This window comes from Apus apus, chromosome 4 (genome assembly GCF_020740795.1).
Source record: "Apus apus isolate bApuApu2 chromosome 4, bApuApu2.pri.cur, whole genome shotgun sequence".
Classification (NCBI taxonomy): Eukaryota; Metazoa; Chordata; class Aves; order Apodiformes; family Apodidae; genus Apus; species Apus apus.
Genome location: NC_067285.1, coordinates 42280802 through 42299533, shown reverse-complemented (window position 1 = coordinate 42299533; position 18732 = coordinate 42280802). Strand labels below are relative to the sequence as shown.

The 18732-nt window shown below is 57.3% G+C and overlaps 1 protein-coding gene and 1 long non-coding RNA gene across 2 annotated transcripts; both read left to right on the top strand.

Moving 5' to 3' along the window:
• Positions 1 to 2468: 2468 nt before the first annotated feature.
• LOC127384185 (uncharacterized) lies at positions 2469 to 5466 on the top strand. The gene is made up of 5 exons (XM_051618269.1): positions 2469 to 2494; positions 3165 to 3195; positions 3328 to 3454; positions 4827 to 5085; positions 5177 to 5466. The coding sequence occupies exons 1-5, from the start codon at positions 2469 to 2471 to the stop codon at positions 5409 to 5411; spliced, it is 678 nt and encodes a 225-aa protein (XP_051474229.1). The 3' UTR covers positions 5412 to 5466.
• On the top strand, positions 3552 to 4190 carry LOC127384061 (uncharacterized). The gene is made up of 4 exons (XR_007889362.1): positions 3552 to 3676; positions 3791 to 3862; positions 3954 to 4049; positions 4141 to 4190. It is a non-coding gene; the product is annotated as an uncharacterized LOC127384061 (long non-coding RNA).
• Positions 5467 to 18732: the final 13266 nt, after the last annotated feature.

Sequence of the window (18732 nt, the reverse complement as noted above, 5' to 3'; positions counted from 1 at the left end):
CACATACACCAAAAACACACATATTCAGTTCCATGTCAATGAGTTCCCAGAATTCTTTTACATAGTCATTTTTATTTCCTGGAGTTGGCTATCTTTGTAAGGATGCGTGCTCGAGGGTCTCCTGTGGGGGTCTTTGTTGATTCTAGTCCTTTGTCATCTTGGTCCTGTCTCTCCTCCTGGTCCTGTCTCCAGTCTCCCGCTGGTAGATTGCCCAGGTGGGTCAGAACCAACATGAGTGTTCTCTGCAGGCACCACAGGTTCTTAGAAGACTTGATGTTATTATCACAACCTACAGGATGCTTGGCATAGTTGACTGACAGTTTCACAAAGCACAGAGTATTAAAAGCAACCCTTAGTATAGCAAATTCATTATGTTAGTAAATTTTTAGTAGGCTATATTTCTCTTGGATTTACTAACAAATATCCTGTGACTATCACCTCCCTGCTGCAAGGCTGGGCTCAGGAATTTACACCTCTCCATAGCTCTCCCACAGGTGTCACAGGGTGTGCATGCTCTCCTGGCAGCAGGAGCTGTGCAGAGCCTGTGTAGCCCTCACACACACAGTACTGAAAGAGCAGTGACAGTTTCTTGCAATGCAGGGCCACGCAGGTGTTGTCATGTTTTCATCCAGGAGTGTGCTGCCCAGGGATCTGACCTGGGTATGTGCAGAGGCACAAAGCACCAGGGCAGCAGGGTCACCTGTCCCAGTGCGCCCCGGACAGAAAGATTTTAGAGCAGAATGACACCAACAGGCCTAGAGAATTATTTCATCTTTTCCTTTGAGTTTGGGGTTGGTTGTTTTTTTCCCTGCTTTCTTTTTTCAACAGGTTTTTTATTATCTTTTTTTTCGGGGGGTGAAACCTAAGTGTCTTTACAGGAAACAACCCTAAAGAGAAGTGGTCATTTATGGCGCTCATTCTTAGAAAGAGCCAGGAACAACAAAAGAACCACCCTATTACTATTCTCCTCAAAGGCTTCTAGGGTTTGCCCAACAGTTCCAGCAGTAATTCCAGCAGGAGGACTCTGGAGCCGCCGAGCGGCCCCTCGCCGCTCCGGGGGGCGGGCTGGGGCAGTGCCGCGCTTCCCCCGCCAGGCGGCGCCCCCGCGCGGGGCTGCTCCCGCCCCCCCCGTCCCGCCATTGGCTGGGGCCCCGGAGCCGCCGGCAGCGCTGATTGGTGGGAGCGGCAGCGCGTGCCGGCCCCGAGGCTTTGAATGGCCCCGGGGCGCAGTTACCGCGTGTGGCCGCCAGGGGGCGCCTCCGCCAGGGGCGGGAGCAGCGCGCGCAGAGCGGGGCGGGGGCGGCTGGGGGGGAGGGGGTGCCCGGGGCTGGGGGTGCCGGGGCTTCTGGGGGTGCCCGGGGCTTCTGGGGGTGCCCGGGGCTGGGGGTGCCCGGGGCTGCTGGGGGTGCCCGGGGCTGCTGGGGGTGCCCGGGGCTGCTGGGGGTGCCCGGGGCTGGGGGTGCCCGGGCTGGGGGTGCCCGGGGCTGCTGGGGGTGCCCGGGGCTGCTGGGGGTGCCCGGGGCTGGGGGTGCCCGGGCTGGGGGTGCGGGTGCCCGGAGCTGCTGTCGCTGCTGCAGGGGACGAGGAGTTTCCCGGCCCGGGAACCGGCAGCACGAACCCGTCGCTGCCCCGCTGCGTTCCGGGCTGCGTCCCAGGTTGGTTCCCGCCCCGGCTCCCCCGCACCCGGCTCTGCGGGCAAGTTTTGGGCCCCCCTGGGCTGCTCTGGACACGGGTGTTCCCCAGGTCCGGGCTCAGGGGAGGGGGCTCTGGGCTGGGGGCCAGGGCTGCGGGTGCTGCTGTGCCGGGAGGGCTCTGGGGGCTGCGGGTGGGCGCGGGCTGGGCAGCACTGCTGGGCCGGGCTGGGGGCTCCTCGGGGGGAGTTCACACATGGCTGGGGCAGAGGGGATGGTCCCCGTGGGATGCGAGACCTGCTGGGCTGGCCAGGAGCCCGAAGTGAGACCTGGGTTGATCTGGGTTGCTCCAGGCTGTGCCCTTTTCCAGCCCCAGACAGGCCGGGAGGGTTCCAGCTGCACAAACAGGACATTCCCTGGACACCAGAGGTGCTGGTTCCTGCCCCAATCATGGGCAGTAATGAGGAGCAGCAGGAGAAGCACCGAGAGCTGGAGGCACCTGAATTGGCTCCCCCCCTGTCTGCTGCTGCCTGGCTTTGTCCACAGGTACCTCTGGTTCTCAGCCCCAGGTTCCAGCAGCTCCTCTGAGGAATGGGTTTGGTTTCTCTCTTCCCAAACCTGGGAGCTGGTGCCAGCAGGGCTGGGGGTGTCACTGCTGGGGGCAGCAGGGCTGGGACCAGAACTGCAGCAGGGGTTCCTCAGGGCAGCCAGGCTGGAACAGCCTTTCTCTGGGAGTGCTGCTGAGCTCCAGGCTGTCGTTCCCTGCATGTTTGTTTCCTTTTGCTTAAGGCAGTGGATGAGCTGGTGTGTGTCAGCAGCTGGTGACCAGCCCCCTGCATGTGCTTGCTGCCTGTGGGTTCCAGGTAAGATTCAGTGTTCCAGGTGTGACTTTGCACGGCAGTTCCTGGGTTTCTGCAGGGATTTTGACCCACTTCTCTCTTCCCCCCCAGGAAATGGAGTGTTTGGTTGAGCCCCATCCCTCTCCAAGCCCTTCCCATCGTGTGCTGGGCTGCCCACAGTCTCTCAGCCGCCGGGTTTGTGCCAGGAGCCCACGAGTGAGGGTGAGTGGGGCTGTGGGGGTGGCCGTGGTGACTTGGCTGGGGCGCAGGAGGGAGGAGCGAGGCTCCGGGGGGTCTGGGGCTCCTGCAGATCCCTGGGCTGCAGCCCCGGGGTGACACCTCCCTGCAGGCCTGGCTCCCAGGCCTCAGGGGAGCCCCAGGGATGGCTCCAGGCAGGCGTGTGCTGCCTCTGCCCCTGCCCGGGCTGTGCAGAACATGCCCTGCCCTGAGGGTGGCTCTGGTGGGTCTGAGCTGTGTGAAAGCCAATGGACTTGGCTGGGCTGTGCCCCTTGGTTCTGCCCCGCAGGGTGAGGAGGTGCTGGAGTTCTGCTGGAGACACGGGCAGTGCTTGTGCAGAAGGGAAGCAAACCCAAGGACAGCCCGGGCCTGGACACGAGGACTCTGCCTTGTGGAAGCTGAGAGCTGTTCCTGAGGGACACAGGACACCCTGGGACATGTGAGGTGCGTGGGGAAGGGCCACCCAGGGCTTTGCCCCTCATCCTGCTGTGGGTTTTCAGCCAGGTCCTGGCTCTCACCTGCGCTTCTGGGGAGAAATGGGACATCCCAGGTGTCCTGCCTCCCCTCCTGCCCCCGGTGCAGTGCTGGGTGCTGACTGTCCCACCTCTCTCCCTCTGCAGGATGGACAGACAGAAGGACAGAGGAGCCCCAGCCCTGCCAGGAGCCACGTGGGGTGTGGAGCCCTGGGCAGACCCTCGGCTGCCTGTGCCAAGGAGACCCCCGGGGCTGAGAGCCCTTCTGTGAGAGGTGAGGGGCTGGGGGTCCTGCTGAGGGGGAGCTGGGAGCTGGGGAGGGCTGCAGGCAGCCAGGGAGGATTGTCCTGCCTGGCACCCCAGCTATTTATATAGCTATTTCTTGGTGTTACATACAGCTACTGGCAGCTGCACAGTGGTTTGCTGTTGTTTGTCAGAGCACTAATTAACTTGGATTAGAAGAAATCTCATTCTGAATGACTGCCCTGTCTGCTTGGTGAGCACCCAGGACAGTCGCTTGGTTGGGTCCCCGGTTCTTTTGGGTCCAGCTCAGTTTGGGCTCTTGTTTTTGGGTTGTTCTGTTTGTCAGTTCAGCTCCTGCTTCTTCCAGGTCCTGCCCCTGAAGGCTCCAGTTCGTTTGCAGCACCAGGGCCTTGTGGCTCCAGCTCATGTGCAGCTTCAGGTTGGCTGGTTGTGCCCCTGTTTTTTCAGGCCCAGCTCCCGGGCGGCCCCAGTTCAGTTCTGGCACATGTTTGTTTCTGCTCTGGGTTCAGGTCCAGCTCATGGATGGTGCCAGCTGGTTTGTGAGTCTGTTTGGTTGCAGCTGCAGCTCATGGGCAACTCTGGCTGGAGCTCGTTTGCACCTTCAGGTAATTTGTTCCTGCCCCCGTTAATTTCAGGTCCAGCTCATGTGTGGCTCCTGTTTGTTCCTGCACCACTTTGTTTCTGCTCTGGTTTCAGGCCCAGCTGGTTCCTGCTTCCAGTGTGTTTTGGGCTCCTGTCAGTTACAGAACCAGTGCAGTGTCATGTCTCCCAGCTCCTCTCCACTCCCAGCTGGTTTCAGGAGCTCCCACCAGACCCTCCTGCCTGCACCCCCTCCCGGCTCTGCTGCAGCTCCAGGCCCCTGTGGCCACAGGGTGAGTCCAGCCAGTCCTCCTGGGAGCAGCAGGGCTGCAGCTGGGACTGTCCCCTGGGATTGGGATGTCCCAAGGGAACTGCCTGGGGCTGAGAGCCCTCTGAGAGGTGAGTGACTGCACCCTGGGGGACATCCTTCTAGTGGATGGGTGGTGGGAACTGGGGAATGCTGGAGTCAGCTGTGTGGGATTGTCCTGCCTGGCATCCCAGCTATTGACATAGCTTTTCATATTTATATTCTATAGCTAGATCTGTTTCTTAGGTGTATATATGTAGAATAGGTGTTTTATATAGAGTTAGATCATTGATACAGCTATTTGCATGTAATAAAGTGGTTTGTGGTTATTGGAGAGCTAAATAACTTTGATTAGAAAGAATCTCATTTTGAGTGACTGCCCTGTCTGCTTTCTGAGCATCTGGGATGCTCACTTGGGCCCCTGCTTCTTTCAGGTCCATCTCTGGGATGGTTCCAGTTCAGTTCTGTCTCCCAATTGCTTCTGTTCCACTTCCAGGTCCTGCCCCTGAAGGCTCCAGTTCGTTTGCAGCACCAGGGCCTTGTGGCTCCAGCTCATGTGCAGCTTCAGGTTGGCTGGTTGTGCCCCTGTTTTTTCAGGCCCAGCTCCTGGATGGCCCCAGTTCAGTCCTGGCTCATGTTTGTTTCTGCTCTGGGTTCAGGTCCAGCTCATGGATGATGCCAGCTGGTTTGTGGGTCTGTTTGGTTGCAGCTGCAGCTCATGGGCAACTCTGGCTGGAGCTCCTTTGCACCTTCAGGTAATTTCTTCCTGCCCCCATTGATTTCAGGTCCAGCTCATTTGTGGCTCCTGTTTGTTTCTGCACCACTTTGTTTCTGCTCTTGTTTCAGGCCCAGCTGGTTCCTGCTTCCAGGGTGTTTTGGACCCCAGTTGGTTTCAGAACCAGTCCAGAGTCATCTCCTCCAGCTGAGCTGCATCTCCATTGCCAACTGGGTTCCAGCTCCTCTCCATTGCCAACTGGGTTCCAGCTCCTTGTGGTTCCAGCCCCTCTCAGCTGGTGCTTGTTCCAACCCTCTTGGCTTCAGCCCAAGTTGTCCATCACTCACTGTCACCAAGCACACATGAACATCAAGTGTCATCCCTGGTCCCAACCCTGAAGGGGCTTGTACCTTGAATAAACAGTTGGACAGCAACAAGGCCTGAAAAGTGCTTTTTCGCCCTGAGACTATCTCCAACTTTTTTTTTTCTCTGGTGCCTGCAGGAATAGGGCTGGGACTGGACCCCCACCTCCGGGGGGGGCCCCGCGCGCACGGACCCCCCCTCCTAAGGGGGGGCCAGGCACCCACCCCGAGCCCCCACCTCCGGCGGGGGCCCATGCTACTCCCACCCCCCTCCCGCAGCCCCAGGCCCTCCCGCCTCCCCCCTCCCCGCACCCGCGGCCAAACGGCCCCTGCCTCGGAGCCCGGGAGCAGCGAGCGAGTCGCCGTTCCCGAGCCCCGAGCCAGGACTCGCCCCTGCTCAGCCCCGGGGCCCGTTCCCAGCCCCGCACACGCAGGACAAGGGCTCCGGGCACCGCCCGGCTCGCTCCGCGCTGCTGAGCCCAGGAACCCACCCCGGGGCTGAGCCCCGAAGCCCCCGCCGGGGCCGGACAACGAGCGGGGGGGGGTCGGGTCGGGACCGGGATCCCGATCCCGATCCCGAGCGGTGCTTGGGAACCGTCGGGGGGACCCGCGGAGCGGGCCCAGCCCCGTGTGGCCGCGGGCGAGGACGGGGGGGCGCCGGCTCCGGCCCTCGGGCTTGATTCTCCTTCGCTCCCCCGGCGCCCCCAGAGCGGCTCCAGCGCGGCCGCCCGGGCTCGGACTCTCCGCAGCCGCCTCCATCCGGAGCAGCTCCGAGCAGCCCCGGCCCCGCTCGGCCGGGCCCCTGCCCCGCTCCCCGGCCCCAGCTCCTCCCGGGGCCCCCCCAGCACCAACACCCGCCCCGCCCGCTGCCGCCCCCAAAACGGAACCCGAGCCCTTCGCCCCACGCCCTGAAATAGCCTCGGCCCCGCCCCGCTGCGCACGCGCCCTGCGGCCCCCATCGCGCGCACCTGAGCCCTGCGGCCCCGCCCCCGCTCGGCCCCGCCCCGCTCGGCACGCGCCGCCTCTTCAGCCCCCGCGCGGCGCCGGCCCCGAGCGCGGCCGGACGGAGCCGGGGCTGGGAGCGGAGCTGCGGCGGCGGGACGGCCCGGGGGCTGCTCCTGGAGCCGTGCGGGGCCGGGGAGCCGGGCCGGGGCTTCGGGCCGCTGGGCCCTGCGGGGCCGGAGCAGGAGGCCCGGCCCGTGCCCGCTGCTCGCCGGGCCGGCGGGGGGCGGGTCCCGGGGCTGGGCCTGAGCGCCCCGCTTTGCCCGCTCTCGGCGCCTCCGTCCTGAGGTCGCGGGCAGGAGGAGCCGCGCTCCGGCGCCTCGGGCGGGGAGCGGGGAGCGGCGGCCGGGCCTCGGGGCCAAGTCCCGCTTGGCCGGCTCCGGAGCGGCTGCGGGGAGCGGAGGGCGCCGGTGTCCTGAGGGGCTGCGCTGGGGCCGGGCTGGCGGGAAGGAGGCGGCGGCTGCTCGGGAAGGCTGCAGGAAGGCCGGGCAGGGCAGGCGGGGCGCGCTTTGCCCCGGGAGCTGCCCCGGGGATGCTCCTGCTGCCCGGGCCCCGGCGGGGGCTGCAGGCGCTGGGCCCCTCGCGGCGGGACTTGGTGGTTCTGAGCCGGGAACAGCCCCGAGGAGCCCGGTTTGGGCTTTGTCAGCCACGACCCGGGGGTTGGGTCTCCCGAGACAGGGCTTCGTGTCGAGTTCCAAGCGCTGAAACTGACCCCGTGCCCCCCGAGGTAGGACTCGGGCTCTTTCTGAGCTTGAAGGCTGCCCAGAGGAGCCTGGTTTCAAGCCCTGGGACAGGGCACTGGGGCTCTGCTTGGAGCCCTAAAAGGCAGGACTGTGAGCACCACAGGGACTGGGTCTCTGCTTCAGGCCCCCAAAGGCAGGACTTGGTCTCCTCAGCCCTGAAAGTGCCAAATGAGCCTGGTGTCACAACTGCAGCATGCAGGACTTAGTCTCTGGTCCTCAACCCCCAACAACCTGGTGCCATGACTGCAAAATGCAGGACTTAGTCTCTGGTTCTCACCTCCCAAACAAGCCTCATTTCATGACTGCAAAATGCAGGACTTGGGCTCTGGTTCTCACCCCCTCCCAAGCAACCCTTGTGTCATGACTGCAACATGCAGGACTTAGTCTCTGGTTCCAAGCACAAACACACAGCACTTGGGCTGCCATTCAAGCCCCCAGGCACAGGACTTGTGTCCATGTTTCATCTCTAGCACTGGCCCAAACATGCAGGGCTTGGTTGCTTTTTGTGAGGGTCAAATGTTTCTGGTGGCAAGCCCCCAGAGCACAGGACTTAGTCTCTGTGGGCCAGGTGAGCCTCCTTTCAAGACTGATAATCACAGGGCTGGGTTGCTTTCTCAGCCCAGCTCTCAGCCCCCAGAAGGCAGCACCTGGTCTCCAACCTCTCTGAGCCCCAAAGCTGCCCCAGGGAGCTGCTTTCCAGCCCCCAAAACTCCAGGACTTGGTCTGTTTCTGAGCCCAAGCACAAGGCTTTGGTTGCTGCCTCCAGCCCCAGCTGGGGGAGGCAGGTTGTGGTTTGGAGCCACAGCACTAGGGCCCTGTCTGGGCCCACATGCCCAGAGTATGAACTTGGGGGTCCTGCTTGGGTCTGGCAGCAAAATGGCAGCAGCTGCTTGCTCCTTCTCTCCGGGAAAGGGGGGAGAAGCAGCAAGGGAAGGAGACTCAGGGATTGGAACAGAAACCATTTAATAATTGAAACATAAGGACAGTAAGAGCAACAGGGGGGTGGCTGGACTTGCTGATCTTGAAGGTCGTTTCTGCGATTCTGTGATCCAAGAACAACCGAAGGTACAAGTGCAGCTGCTCGACTCCCCGCTCCCCAGCCCGTCCCTGCCCCCGATCCCGGAGGAGACAGACCCCAACCCCAGCGCCGCAAGCCGGGATGAGCGCGCCATTCCCGGCCCGCCCTCCTCTGTGCGCTGAGCATTCCAGGGCAGGAAGCGTCCCATGGGATGGCCCCGCTCCCCGTGCCCCGCCAGGCCCGGGAGGGGAAAATCCCGGGCTGGCTCCAGCACCAAGCGCAGCTGGGCGGGATCAGCCTTATCCCCAATCCCCATCAGCCGGGAGCAGCTCTGCTCCCAGCACCGCCCCGCGGGAGCCCCCGGCCCGGTTCCGCAGCCCCAAGGAGAGGCCAGGACCGGTCCCGGAGCCCCTCCCGGCGGGGGAGGACCGGGGCAGCCCGGGCTCTGCTCTCGGGATTGGATTCCCCAGCGCCCCAGCGCAAGGGAAGACAAGCGGAGCGCCCCGGCTCCGCTCCGTGCCCGCCCCTCCAGCCCCAGACTCACCCTGCGGAGCTTCTGCCGCGGCTGCGCAGCGAGCGGCGGGGCCCGGCCCGGGCATGGCAGGCATGGGGGGCCCGGGCTCTTGAGAGACACGGCCCCGCCCGGGCTGCTTATAGGCACGGCCCAGCCCGTCGGGGCGCGGGGTCCTCGGCGTGGCGGGGTCGGGAGCGCGGCAGGGGGAGGGATCAGGGGACACGGACCCGCCGGCAGCAGCAGCAGCAGCGCCTCGGGGACATCCCGGGTGCGGGGCAGGGCTGGGGCTGCCGAGGCACGGCGGCATCTGGGGACGACCGCTCGGGAGTGGGGTAGAGCAGCAGCAGAACGGTTTGGATTTGCTCTCCTGGAAGCACAAACTCAAAAGCAGCCCAGGGAACCAGAGGGGGTTCCCCAGAGCCCGCCCCCCCCCGACTCAGCTCGATCCCACCCTCCCCGGGGAGGTGTCAGTTCCTTCCCAGCTCACATCCCCAGCAAACCATCTATACGTACAGATCCAGACATCCGTGTAGCCACCCGGTGACCCCTGGGCAGGGCCGACCCCATCCTGGCTGCTGGCCTGGATCCCACTTGTGTCATTCCCACGCACTCCTGAACGAGCCGGGCTTGGGTTTTGAACGAACCAGCCAGGAAAGCTGGTCCCGAGGGTGCTGCAGTCCCTGGCCAGACAAACCTGGTCCCCAGCAGCCACTGCAGCCCAAGTTCTGCAGCCGGGCACAGGGCACCCCCCGAGCTGCCACCGCCTCCTGCCCCTGCCCCGGGTGGCAGCCGCGGAGTGGGATCCCAGCCAAGGCTGCTGGGGCAATTCCTGCAGAATCGCAGCAAATCCAGCGCCTCCTGGAGCCTGGCTGCAGGCGTGTGCTGCCCGCCAGGACACAGGATGCCCCAGCACCCCCAAAGACCAACCTGCCCCCTCCTGGGGATGCTCAGGCTCCCCATGCCGGCGGGAGGGTGGCTGTCACCCGAGCCCCGGCGCTGGGGCTAAGGCCACTCGGCGGTCGCTGCTGCTCCTGCTCCAACATTCCCCTGGGGGTTTTCCGCGTCTCCCGCCTTGTCCCGAGTCACTCCTGCCGGAGACATCCCATCCCTCGTGTCCTTGGGTGGCACCAGGATGCTCGCACAGCCAAGGCGAGCAGCGAGGAGCCAGACCCAGCCCTGCCCAGGGTGCCCGGGGTGCTCGGTCCCACCACGCTGTGGGGCACCCCGGGGGCCCTGGGCAGGCACCTTCTGCCACACCAATCCCCCTCCAGCAGAAACACCCCGGCCAGGTCGCCTCTGTGCAGCATCCCAAGGGGTTGGGGGGGGGCTGGGGGGCAGAGCTCCTGCCACCCCCACGGCCAACAGAGGGACCCCCAAAGCAGTCAGTGGGGACCCACTGCCCCGGGGGTGGGCACAGGCTCTGGCCACGACCAGGAGCTGCCGGGGCTTCAGGGAGGGCAGCAGCAAAACTCAAACCCCGGGTGCAGCTTCCCCACACCTAGGGAGAGGAAGTCATCAACACCTCAACGCCCACCGCGCACCCCACACCCATCATCATATCCCAGTCCCCTTCGTCTCCGCCCCCAGCCCAGGTGCGGGTCATTTTCCATTAGCCTGGGAGTGCCCACACCTGTGGGAGAGGTGGGACCCGGGCAGGAGAAAAGAAAAAAAAAAGAAAAAACGAAACAAACAAACAAACAAACAAACCCCAACAAAACCAAAACCAAAAATCCACAAAAAAAACCAACCAAACAAAAAAGACACCAGAAAACAAACAAACAAACAAAAAACCAAACCCAAAAACAAACTCTAAAACAACCCACCAACCAATTAAAAACAAACAAACAAACAAAAAAAACCACAAAAAACCAGAACTACAGGGAAAAAAAAGAGAATTGAATGAAAGGGAAAAAATAGGGAAGAAAGGGGGAGAAAGGGGGGGGAAGATTGGGAAGAAGGGGGAAAAAAAAAAAAAGGAAGAAAAAAGAAAAACAAAACCAAAACAGATAAAAAAGGAAAAATAGAAGAAAGGGAAAAAAATAGGGGGAAAGCAGGGAAAAAAATTTAAAAGGAAAGATAAAAAAAAGACAAAAAGCGAAAATTATAAAGGGGAAAAAAAGTGTCGCGAGCCGGTACCGGGGGCTCCCGGCTGTCAGGTGCTTTTGCGACTCCCCGTCCCAATGGGGAGGGGTTTGTGAATGAGCCCGAGGGTCACACGCGGCGCTGCCTCTCACGGAGGAACGGCCACCGCGGGACCGTATTTCAGGGGGGTAGTTAGAAAGCCCCCCCACCCCACCACGCTCAGACATTGCCTCTAAAGCCAAGATTTACTCCACAAGCTAATAGGTTTTTTAAGGGTTAACACAAACCGAGGGATGATGTTTAGGGACGATGCAAACGTCAATGGCTACCAGGGCTATAAACATGTATGTAGTGAGCAAGTGTCCTTTCGGGAGGCAATGCAAGAGGTCCGGTGCTTGTAAGGGAGAGGGTTAAGGACCGAAGGGAGGAGGGAAGGAAACCCGACGTGTGTGTGTGTGTGTGTGTGTGTGTGTGAGGTGATGTTCCCCTCCGCGGCTTGTCCAGCGTCGGTCGGTGGCCGGAAGGCAGGAGGGCAGGTCCGTGGTGTCGGAGGGGCAGCCTCTCGGCAGCGGCTGCAGCGCCCGTTGGTTTCCCCTCCAGCGGCAGCAACACGGGGAGGGGGCTCCGGCCCCGGCCCCAGGGCTCGGGACCCCGGAACGCTCGGCGCTGAGGCTCAGGCTGGACCCGGGGCAGGCAGGCAGGCAGGGTCCCAGCACCAGTGTCCGCAGCAGGGGGTGTCCCAGGCAGAAAGCGTCCGAACGGGCCTCAGGGAGGAGGGAAGGGCCCACCTGCTGCCCTCGCCCCTTTGATACCCCCTGACCCACCGGTCCAGTCAGTGTCACTGTCCAGAGCCAACGAGCGTCCATGAGCCCCACGTTAGGGCGGTGACTGCCAGGGGCACAGGGTGGCTTGTCGCCCATCCTTTCTGTCCCGGGCCACATCTGTTGTTTTGGGTTCAGCTGTCCTTGAGAAGCAAGTCTGTTTTAGTCCATTAGCTGGGGAGAATCAGGAGAGGCCTTTGCTGGCTTAAAAGGCATTTTGTTTAGACTGATGTGGGGAAGAAAAGAACAGTTTCCCACATCTCACCCCGTGGCTTTTAAGGCAGCAAGGTGTGAAGTGAAGTTTTATGTGCATTAATGTATGTTATATCTGGATTCCTGCCCGAATCCTTCTCCTCCTCATTTGATCCTTCCCCTCCTTGGCTGTTAGCTGGAATATCTATGTATGAACAAGGGAACAATTCCCATACAGTAGAAGTATATACAATCATATGTCTAACAATCTAACATATCTTCAGAATGATCACTAATTATTACTAGTTTTAACAAGTAAGTTACAGGCAATATTAATAAAACATTGTAAACACTCACATTTACTAATCATCAGCCTAAACCACATTCTTACTAACGTATCAGACTCATTGTTTTTGACAGTCATTAGAGCGCTCAATTGTTATTCCTGCACCAGACGAGAGCATTTCTAGTATCATTCGCCTTTGGATCCCGGCTGCAGCATCAGACTGGATCAGTGGGAATCTTGAGTGAAGTCATCTTGCTCGAGCACAGTTCATGCAGGAAGGACATAACGCTGGCTACACACAGATACAAGATCAGGAATAGAATAATTGCAGTTATTATTATAACACAAACTCTGTTTTCAATTCTATTGGAAAAAGAAAAGTAGATTATTTAGGGAATTCCCAAACTTGAATCAAGTTTGTGTCACAGAATCACAGAATCACAGAATCCTAGGGTTTGGAAGGGACCTTGAAAGATCATCTAGTCCAACCCCCCTGCCAGAGCAGGGTCACCTAGAGTACATCACACAGGAATGTGTCCAGGTGGGTCTTGAATGTCTCCAGTGAAGGAGACTCCACAACTTCTCTGGGCAGCCTGTCCCAGGGCTCTGTTACTCTCACAGTAAAAAACTTTTTCCTGATATTCACATTGAACCTCCTATGCTCCAGGTTGCATCCATTACCCCTTGTCCTATCACTAGACGTCACTGAAAAAAGCTTAACTCCATCTTCCTGACACTCACCCTTTACGTATTTGTAAACACTGATGAGGTCACCCCTCAGTCTCCTTATCTCCAAGTTAAAGAGACCCAGCTCCCTCAACCTTTCCTCATAAGGGAGATGTTCCACTCCCTTAATCATCTTTGTGGCTCTGCCCTGGACACTTTATAGCACTTCCCTGTCCTTCTGGAACTGAGGGGCCCAGAACTGGACACAATACTCCAGATGCGGCCTCACCAGGGCAGAACAGAGGGGGAGGAGAACCTCCCTTGACCGACTAACCACACCCTTTCTAATGCACCCCAGGATCCATTGGCCGCCTTAGCCACCAGGGCACATTGCTGCTCATGGTCATCCTCCTGTCTACCAGGACCCCCAGGTCCTTGTGGACCACAAGGAAGGAAGGAAACAAGGGTTTTCCTTCCCTGATATGCAGAGTGTCAGTTGTTAGGGGATGTTCCCAAAAGTCTAATTTTGCAAAGATCAGATGAGGAAAGAACTGTTTTGCACTGCTGGTGGGTGACAGGCCCCCCCCGGGCTTGTGCCTCTTTGTATAAATCCAAGATTCCTGAATGGCCTCTTTTACAGTGAAGCCATTCGAGCCATCTTTTCCATTCCTGATTTTCTCCTTCTGTGATAGCTGATCGGATTTCCTTCACATCAATTCTAGCTAGCTCATCAACATAGTTCTTCCACTTACTAGCTTCATCCTTTAGAGCAGCTTGGTGTGAAGGTACCCATCCTACATGAAAATTAGGATTCCTTTTGGCAATTTTCAAAATTTGTGCTGGTGGCCCTGGCTAAGGCTGCAGCTGGTTTGGTTCGGGCTGGGCCCTTCTTCTTCAAGAAGAAGGCTTGAAGGGGCTGGGAATGTGTAGTCTGAGGAAGAGGAGGCTGAGGGGAGACCTCATCAGTCTCTACAGCTGCCTGAAAGGTCATTGTAGAGAGGTTGGTGCTGGTCTCTTCTCACAGGTCCTTAGCCAAAGAACAAGAGGGAATGGCTTCAAGCTGCAACAGGGCAGGTTTAGACTGGACAGCAGGAATTTTTTTTCCACAGAAAGAGTGGTTAGACACTGGAATAGGCTGCCCAGGGAGGTGGTGGAGTCACCATCCCTGGATGTGTTAAGTGCCGGCGGCGAGGGAAGCGTGCAGTCCAGGATCAATGTGATTGATAAAGCAAGCTTTGATTTATTGAATACACAGTGTTACTTTTATACCCTTTTCCAAACCTACATGTAGTGAATTCATTGGATAGTAACTACTTGTAGTGATTTCACTGGACGGCAACTACTTGCAGTGATTTTACTGGATAGTAACACACATCTGAGTTCCAGGGTTCTTCCTTGTTTTCTATCATTCTACTTCTCTACCATGTCCTTGAGTTAGTTTAAGCTAACAGAGATTGTTTATACTTGTGTTAGGCTAAAAAAAGAGATTGCTTGTACAGCTGCTATTTGTGCTACACTCTCAAGGCCTCTCGAGGAGATAGCAGGGGCCCATGGCCCTGCTGCTCAAGCCATTCTGCAACAAATTCCCCCTTTTTCTTTTTGTACAAGCAATATCTTATCAGACAATCTTGTTACATTTTTCATAATACAATGGTAAGCTATCTTGATTACAAGCACAATAAGCAATAGCATAGTGACCCAACGCAATCCCTCTTTAATGGTTGATACCAGCCAAGGAGAAATTCCTCCAAATAAGGATGTCAGGCAGGAGTCAAATGGACTGTTACTGTATTCCTTAAACTGACTCCAGTCATAAGAGGGCATCCCTATTAAGCATGTACGAAATGGGTCAGCAGCTGATGCAAGAGACAAACAAAAAGCTGATTGTCCAGATGGTAATATGGACATATTTCAGTCGTCCAAACTCAAAGGCGTAACAAATGCGTGTCAAATGCGTGACATCCATCTGCCATACTCCATCCGGGCCTAGGCCCCAAGGGTTCACCCCAACGCCGAGACCTGGAGCATGGTGGCTGCAGGTAGGACACGCCTTCACGATTCCTCTTGCTCCTTCCATCGTGATGTTGAACTGCTTGTGTAGACCTCGAGCATTTTGATGAAACGTCGCATGGGCCTCTCGAGCCTTGGTCAATTCATTAGTGGGCACCGTCACTGACACTAACTGATCCGCCCGTGCATTGCCTTCATGATCAACTGCTGATGGAAGGCCTGGAGGTGGGGGAGGTGGAGGCACCGTGGCACCAGGAAGTACAAATAGTCCTTTTAATCCACTGGACGAACGTCCTAACAATAGTGCCCCAGGTGTCTGTCCCTTAATCATCACCGGTCCTTTAACTCCAGTAGGAATCTTTTGAGGTTTGTTATCAATGAGAGTCACATCTATTGCGGTTGCCAAGTCCAAGCCGAGGCTTCCGGGTGTTGCAGGCTGTAATTTGTCAGTAGTTTGCAATTGTCGTCGCGAGATGGAGCTGTTGCTACATGAACTGCTGTTGGTGCCTGGAGCTCCGTCTCCCGTTTCCAGACCCTCTGCGACAGGCTTCTGTATTATGGCTGTTCGTTCCGCAGTTTTCACACCCAACCTGTTGCACCTGGCATTGGCGTCGCAAATGTCCTCTGCGCCCACACCGGAAACATTTTAAGTCTTTATTTTTTGGAGGTCTGCTTGAAGACAGATTTTGCAGAAGAGGTGCAAGGGCTGCTAAGACTTGGTTCTGGGCTTGCACTAAATTGTTCCCTAAATCTTTCACTGCTTCTACCAACCTTGCTTGCGGTCCGACCGGCACCCTACTCGTCTGATCTAACATTTCCTCTACAGAAGCATCCCCAGGCAGCGTCACAATACTAGCCCTGGTAGCGGCATTACTGTTCTCCATAATACACTGCCGTAGTAATGCTCCCTTCACCCACTCCTGCGCATCTGAACGATCAATTGCATCGGTAACTCTGTCCACAAAGCTAGCAAAGGACTCTTCCCTGCCCTGTTTAATAGACATATAGGACGGGGTGGGTGGTGCTGTCTTAACCATTGATATAGCTACGCGGGCTAACCGCATTGATTCCCTTAGGACTGCCGGACCTAGCTGTACCTGCATATCTACAGTAGCAAAAGGACCTACACCCATCAAATGTTCCACCGTAACCCCATGCAATGGGTCCTGCTGACCGCGGGGGATGTTAACTGCCCTGTCACAAAGTCTATTCCAATGCGCTTGCCACAACATTAATTGCGACTGCGTCATAATCATTCTCACAAGTGTCTTAACATCTTCTGGACAAAGAATTCCACTGCCCCAAATATAATTCAGCATTTGCCTGGTAGGTTCACTGTGTAACCCAGATTCATTTACCGTAGCACGTAACTCTGACAACAGCTTCCAATCAATAGGGCTATACTCTCCTCTTGCCCCTTGATCTGTAACTTCAAAGAACACCGGGAACACACAAGCTTCCTGCATAACACTTAACAAGCCATGATCACCCTTCTCGATAGCTGTCCGAGAGATCTCCTGGCAGTTTAGACGCAACACTCCCGCGGAACTTTTTCTGAACTTCCCTTCCTGATTAGCATCACTTTTCACTACCAGCTCGTTCTTATGATCTTCTGCTGTCTCTCGTTTTAACTCCTCCTCGGCATTCTCTGACAATCTGCCTTCTCCATTGTGTTTTTCTAACCGCGGAGCCGATGGCCCCCCTCCCCCAGAAGTACTATCAATCAAAGGCTTCACTGACACCGAACACCCTGTCGGGGGGGTGGGCACATAATCAGCCCCTAACTGGAGCTTGCCTGCCTCTTTCTCCGTACCTACTCCTTTCAAATTACTGGAAGCAATTGCTGCTGTTTTTCCCTCTGCCTGATACTGTTTAAGACAATTTATCACTGCCCGCCACGGCTTCAGTAACTTTTTTGCACGCTTATCACCGTCTATTACCTTATTCCATAGCAAATCACCGCACTCTCGCCACGCTTCAACCTGAAACAACGCACCTGGATCCTTAAAACAACCTTGATCTTTCCCAAAAGCTACCAAGCCTGTTAACTCCTTTTTAAGGTCAATATCCTTTACTGCCCGCTTTTCTAAAAAGCGTAATAATAAATCAAGGCCTACCTCACTTTCCATTTTCGGCCAGTATATCTATATATCCCTGACCCTTAATAATTTAGTGCAGCCTTTTACCTTATCTTAGCGCGCGCTCTTCATCAAAATCCTCATAAGTAGCCCAATAATCCGGACGGCGAACCTCTGCTATCGGGTCAGCTCAAGCACGGGCCAGTCTATAAACGCCCGCGTCCCGCAGCTGATCTTCTGCTCCCCGGTCGCTGCTACCGGTGCTTCTCCCGCCGACTTCGGTGACAACAAGGAATGGGGGCCCCCTGTTCGGGCACCACTTGCCGGCGGCGAGGGAAGCGAGCAGTCCAGGATCAATGTGATTGATAAAGCAAGCTTCGATTTATTGAATACACAGTGTTACTTTTATACCCTTTTCCAAACCTACATGTAGTGATTTCATTGGATAGTAACTACTTGTAGTGATTTCACTGGACGGCAACTACTTGCAGTGATTTTACTGGATAGTAACACACATCTGAGTTCCAGGGTTCTTCCTTGTTTTCTATCATTCTGCTTCTCTACCTTGTCCTTGAGTTAATTTAAGCTAACAGAGATTGTTTATACTTGTGTTGGGCTAAAAAAAGAGATTGCTTGTACAGCTGCTATTTGTGCTACACTCTCAAGGCCTCTCGAGGAGATAGCAGGGGCCCATGGCCCTGCTGCTCAAGCCATTCTGCAACACTTAAGGGTCGTTTGGATGTGGTGTTGGTGGAGATGGTTTATGGGAGAACTTGGTAGAGTAGGGATGATGGTTGGACTCGGGGATCCCCAGGGGCTTTTCCGACCTGAATGGTTCTATGATTCCATGATTCATCCAGGCAGCACAGGCACGTGGCATGATGTGCAGGGCACCTTAAATCCCTCTGAAAAGAGGATTGATTTCATCACCCTTCCTGTCATAGTCAAATGAATATACCAAACCAAAGCAGAAGTGATAGAGAACCCTGGGCAGGTCAGCAGGGGCAGGGCAGGTCCTGTGACTAGGGGGTAAAGCAGAGGTGTACCTGCCCTGCACGCATCCCAGACAGCCCTGTCCCTCTGGCCCCGTCGCAGGAGAGAAGCCAGGACATTGTGGATCTGGCCGTGGGGCCGGGGCAGGTCCCAGGATCTCCAGAGTCTCCAGGGCCCAAGTCCCTGCTGGAGTAGGGAGCCTGTGGGGAGGCTGGGGGTGTGGAGTAGCTGTGAGGACATGCAGGTGTTTGCAAAGGGTGAAACTAAAGGTGACTTGTGCCTCATGGTGCTGTCCCATTTCTTCTTCCCCAGGCTCTGCTGCTCATCCCTGGGAAAGGAACACCAGGCCTCTCACTGTATGGGTGGGGTTGGGTTTTTTTCCTCCCTCACCTGTTCTCTGAGCTAAAGGTTTGTTTCATAGAATCACAGAATATGCCGAGTCGGAAGGGACCCATCAGGACCATGGAGTCCAGCTCCTGTCCCTGTGGAGGGCACCTCAAGAACCACACCCTGTGCCTGAGAGCATCATCCAAATGCTTCTTGCACTCAGGCAGCCTTGGTGCTGCCACCACTGCCCTGGGGAGCTTGTTCCAGTGCTCAGCCACCCTCTGGGTGAAAAGCCTTGTCCTGATACCCAAGCCAAAGCTCCCCTGAGGCAGCTTCCTGCCCTTTCCCGTGTTAAACTTCATGTGGCTGGTGCCTGCAGAAGTTCACAACGTTCAAAGTCACCTTGAAAAGGTTTCTTCAGCAAACCTCTCCTGGTGGAACGTGACTCCCCCCTGCCAGCCCCAGGGCACGCCGTGGGGAAAGGCAGTTCTGATGTTGGCCAAAAGCACCGTCATTCCTGCAGCCCTCCTGAGAGCTGGGGCCTGGCTGGGACAGAAGGGGCCTTGGGGATTCCCGACGGCCCAGCTGGGGCT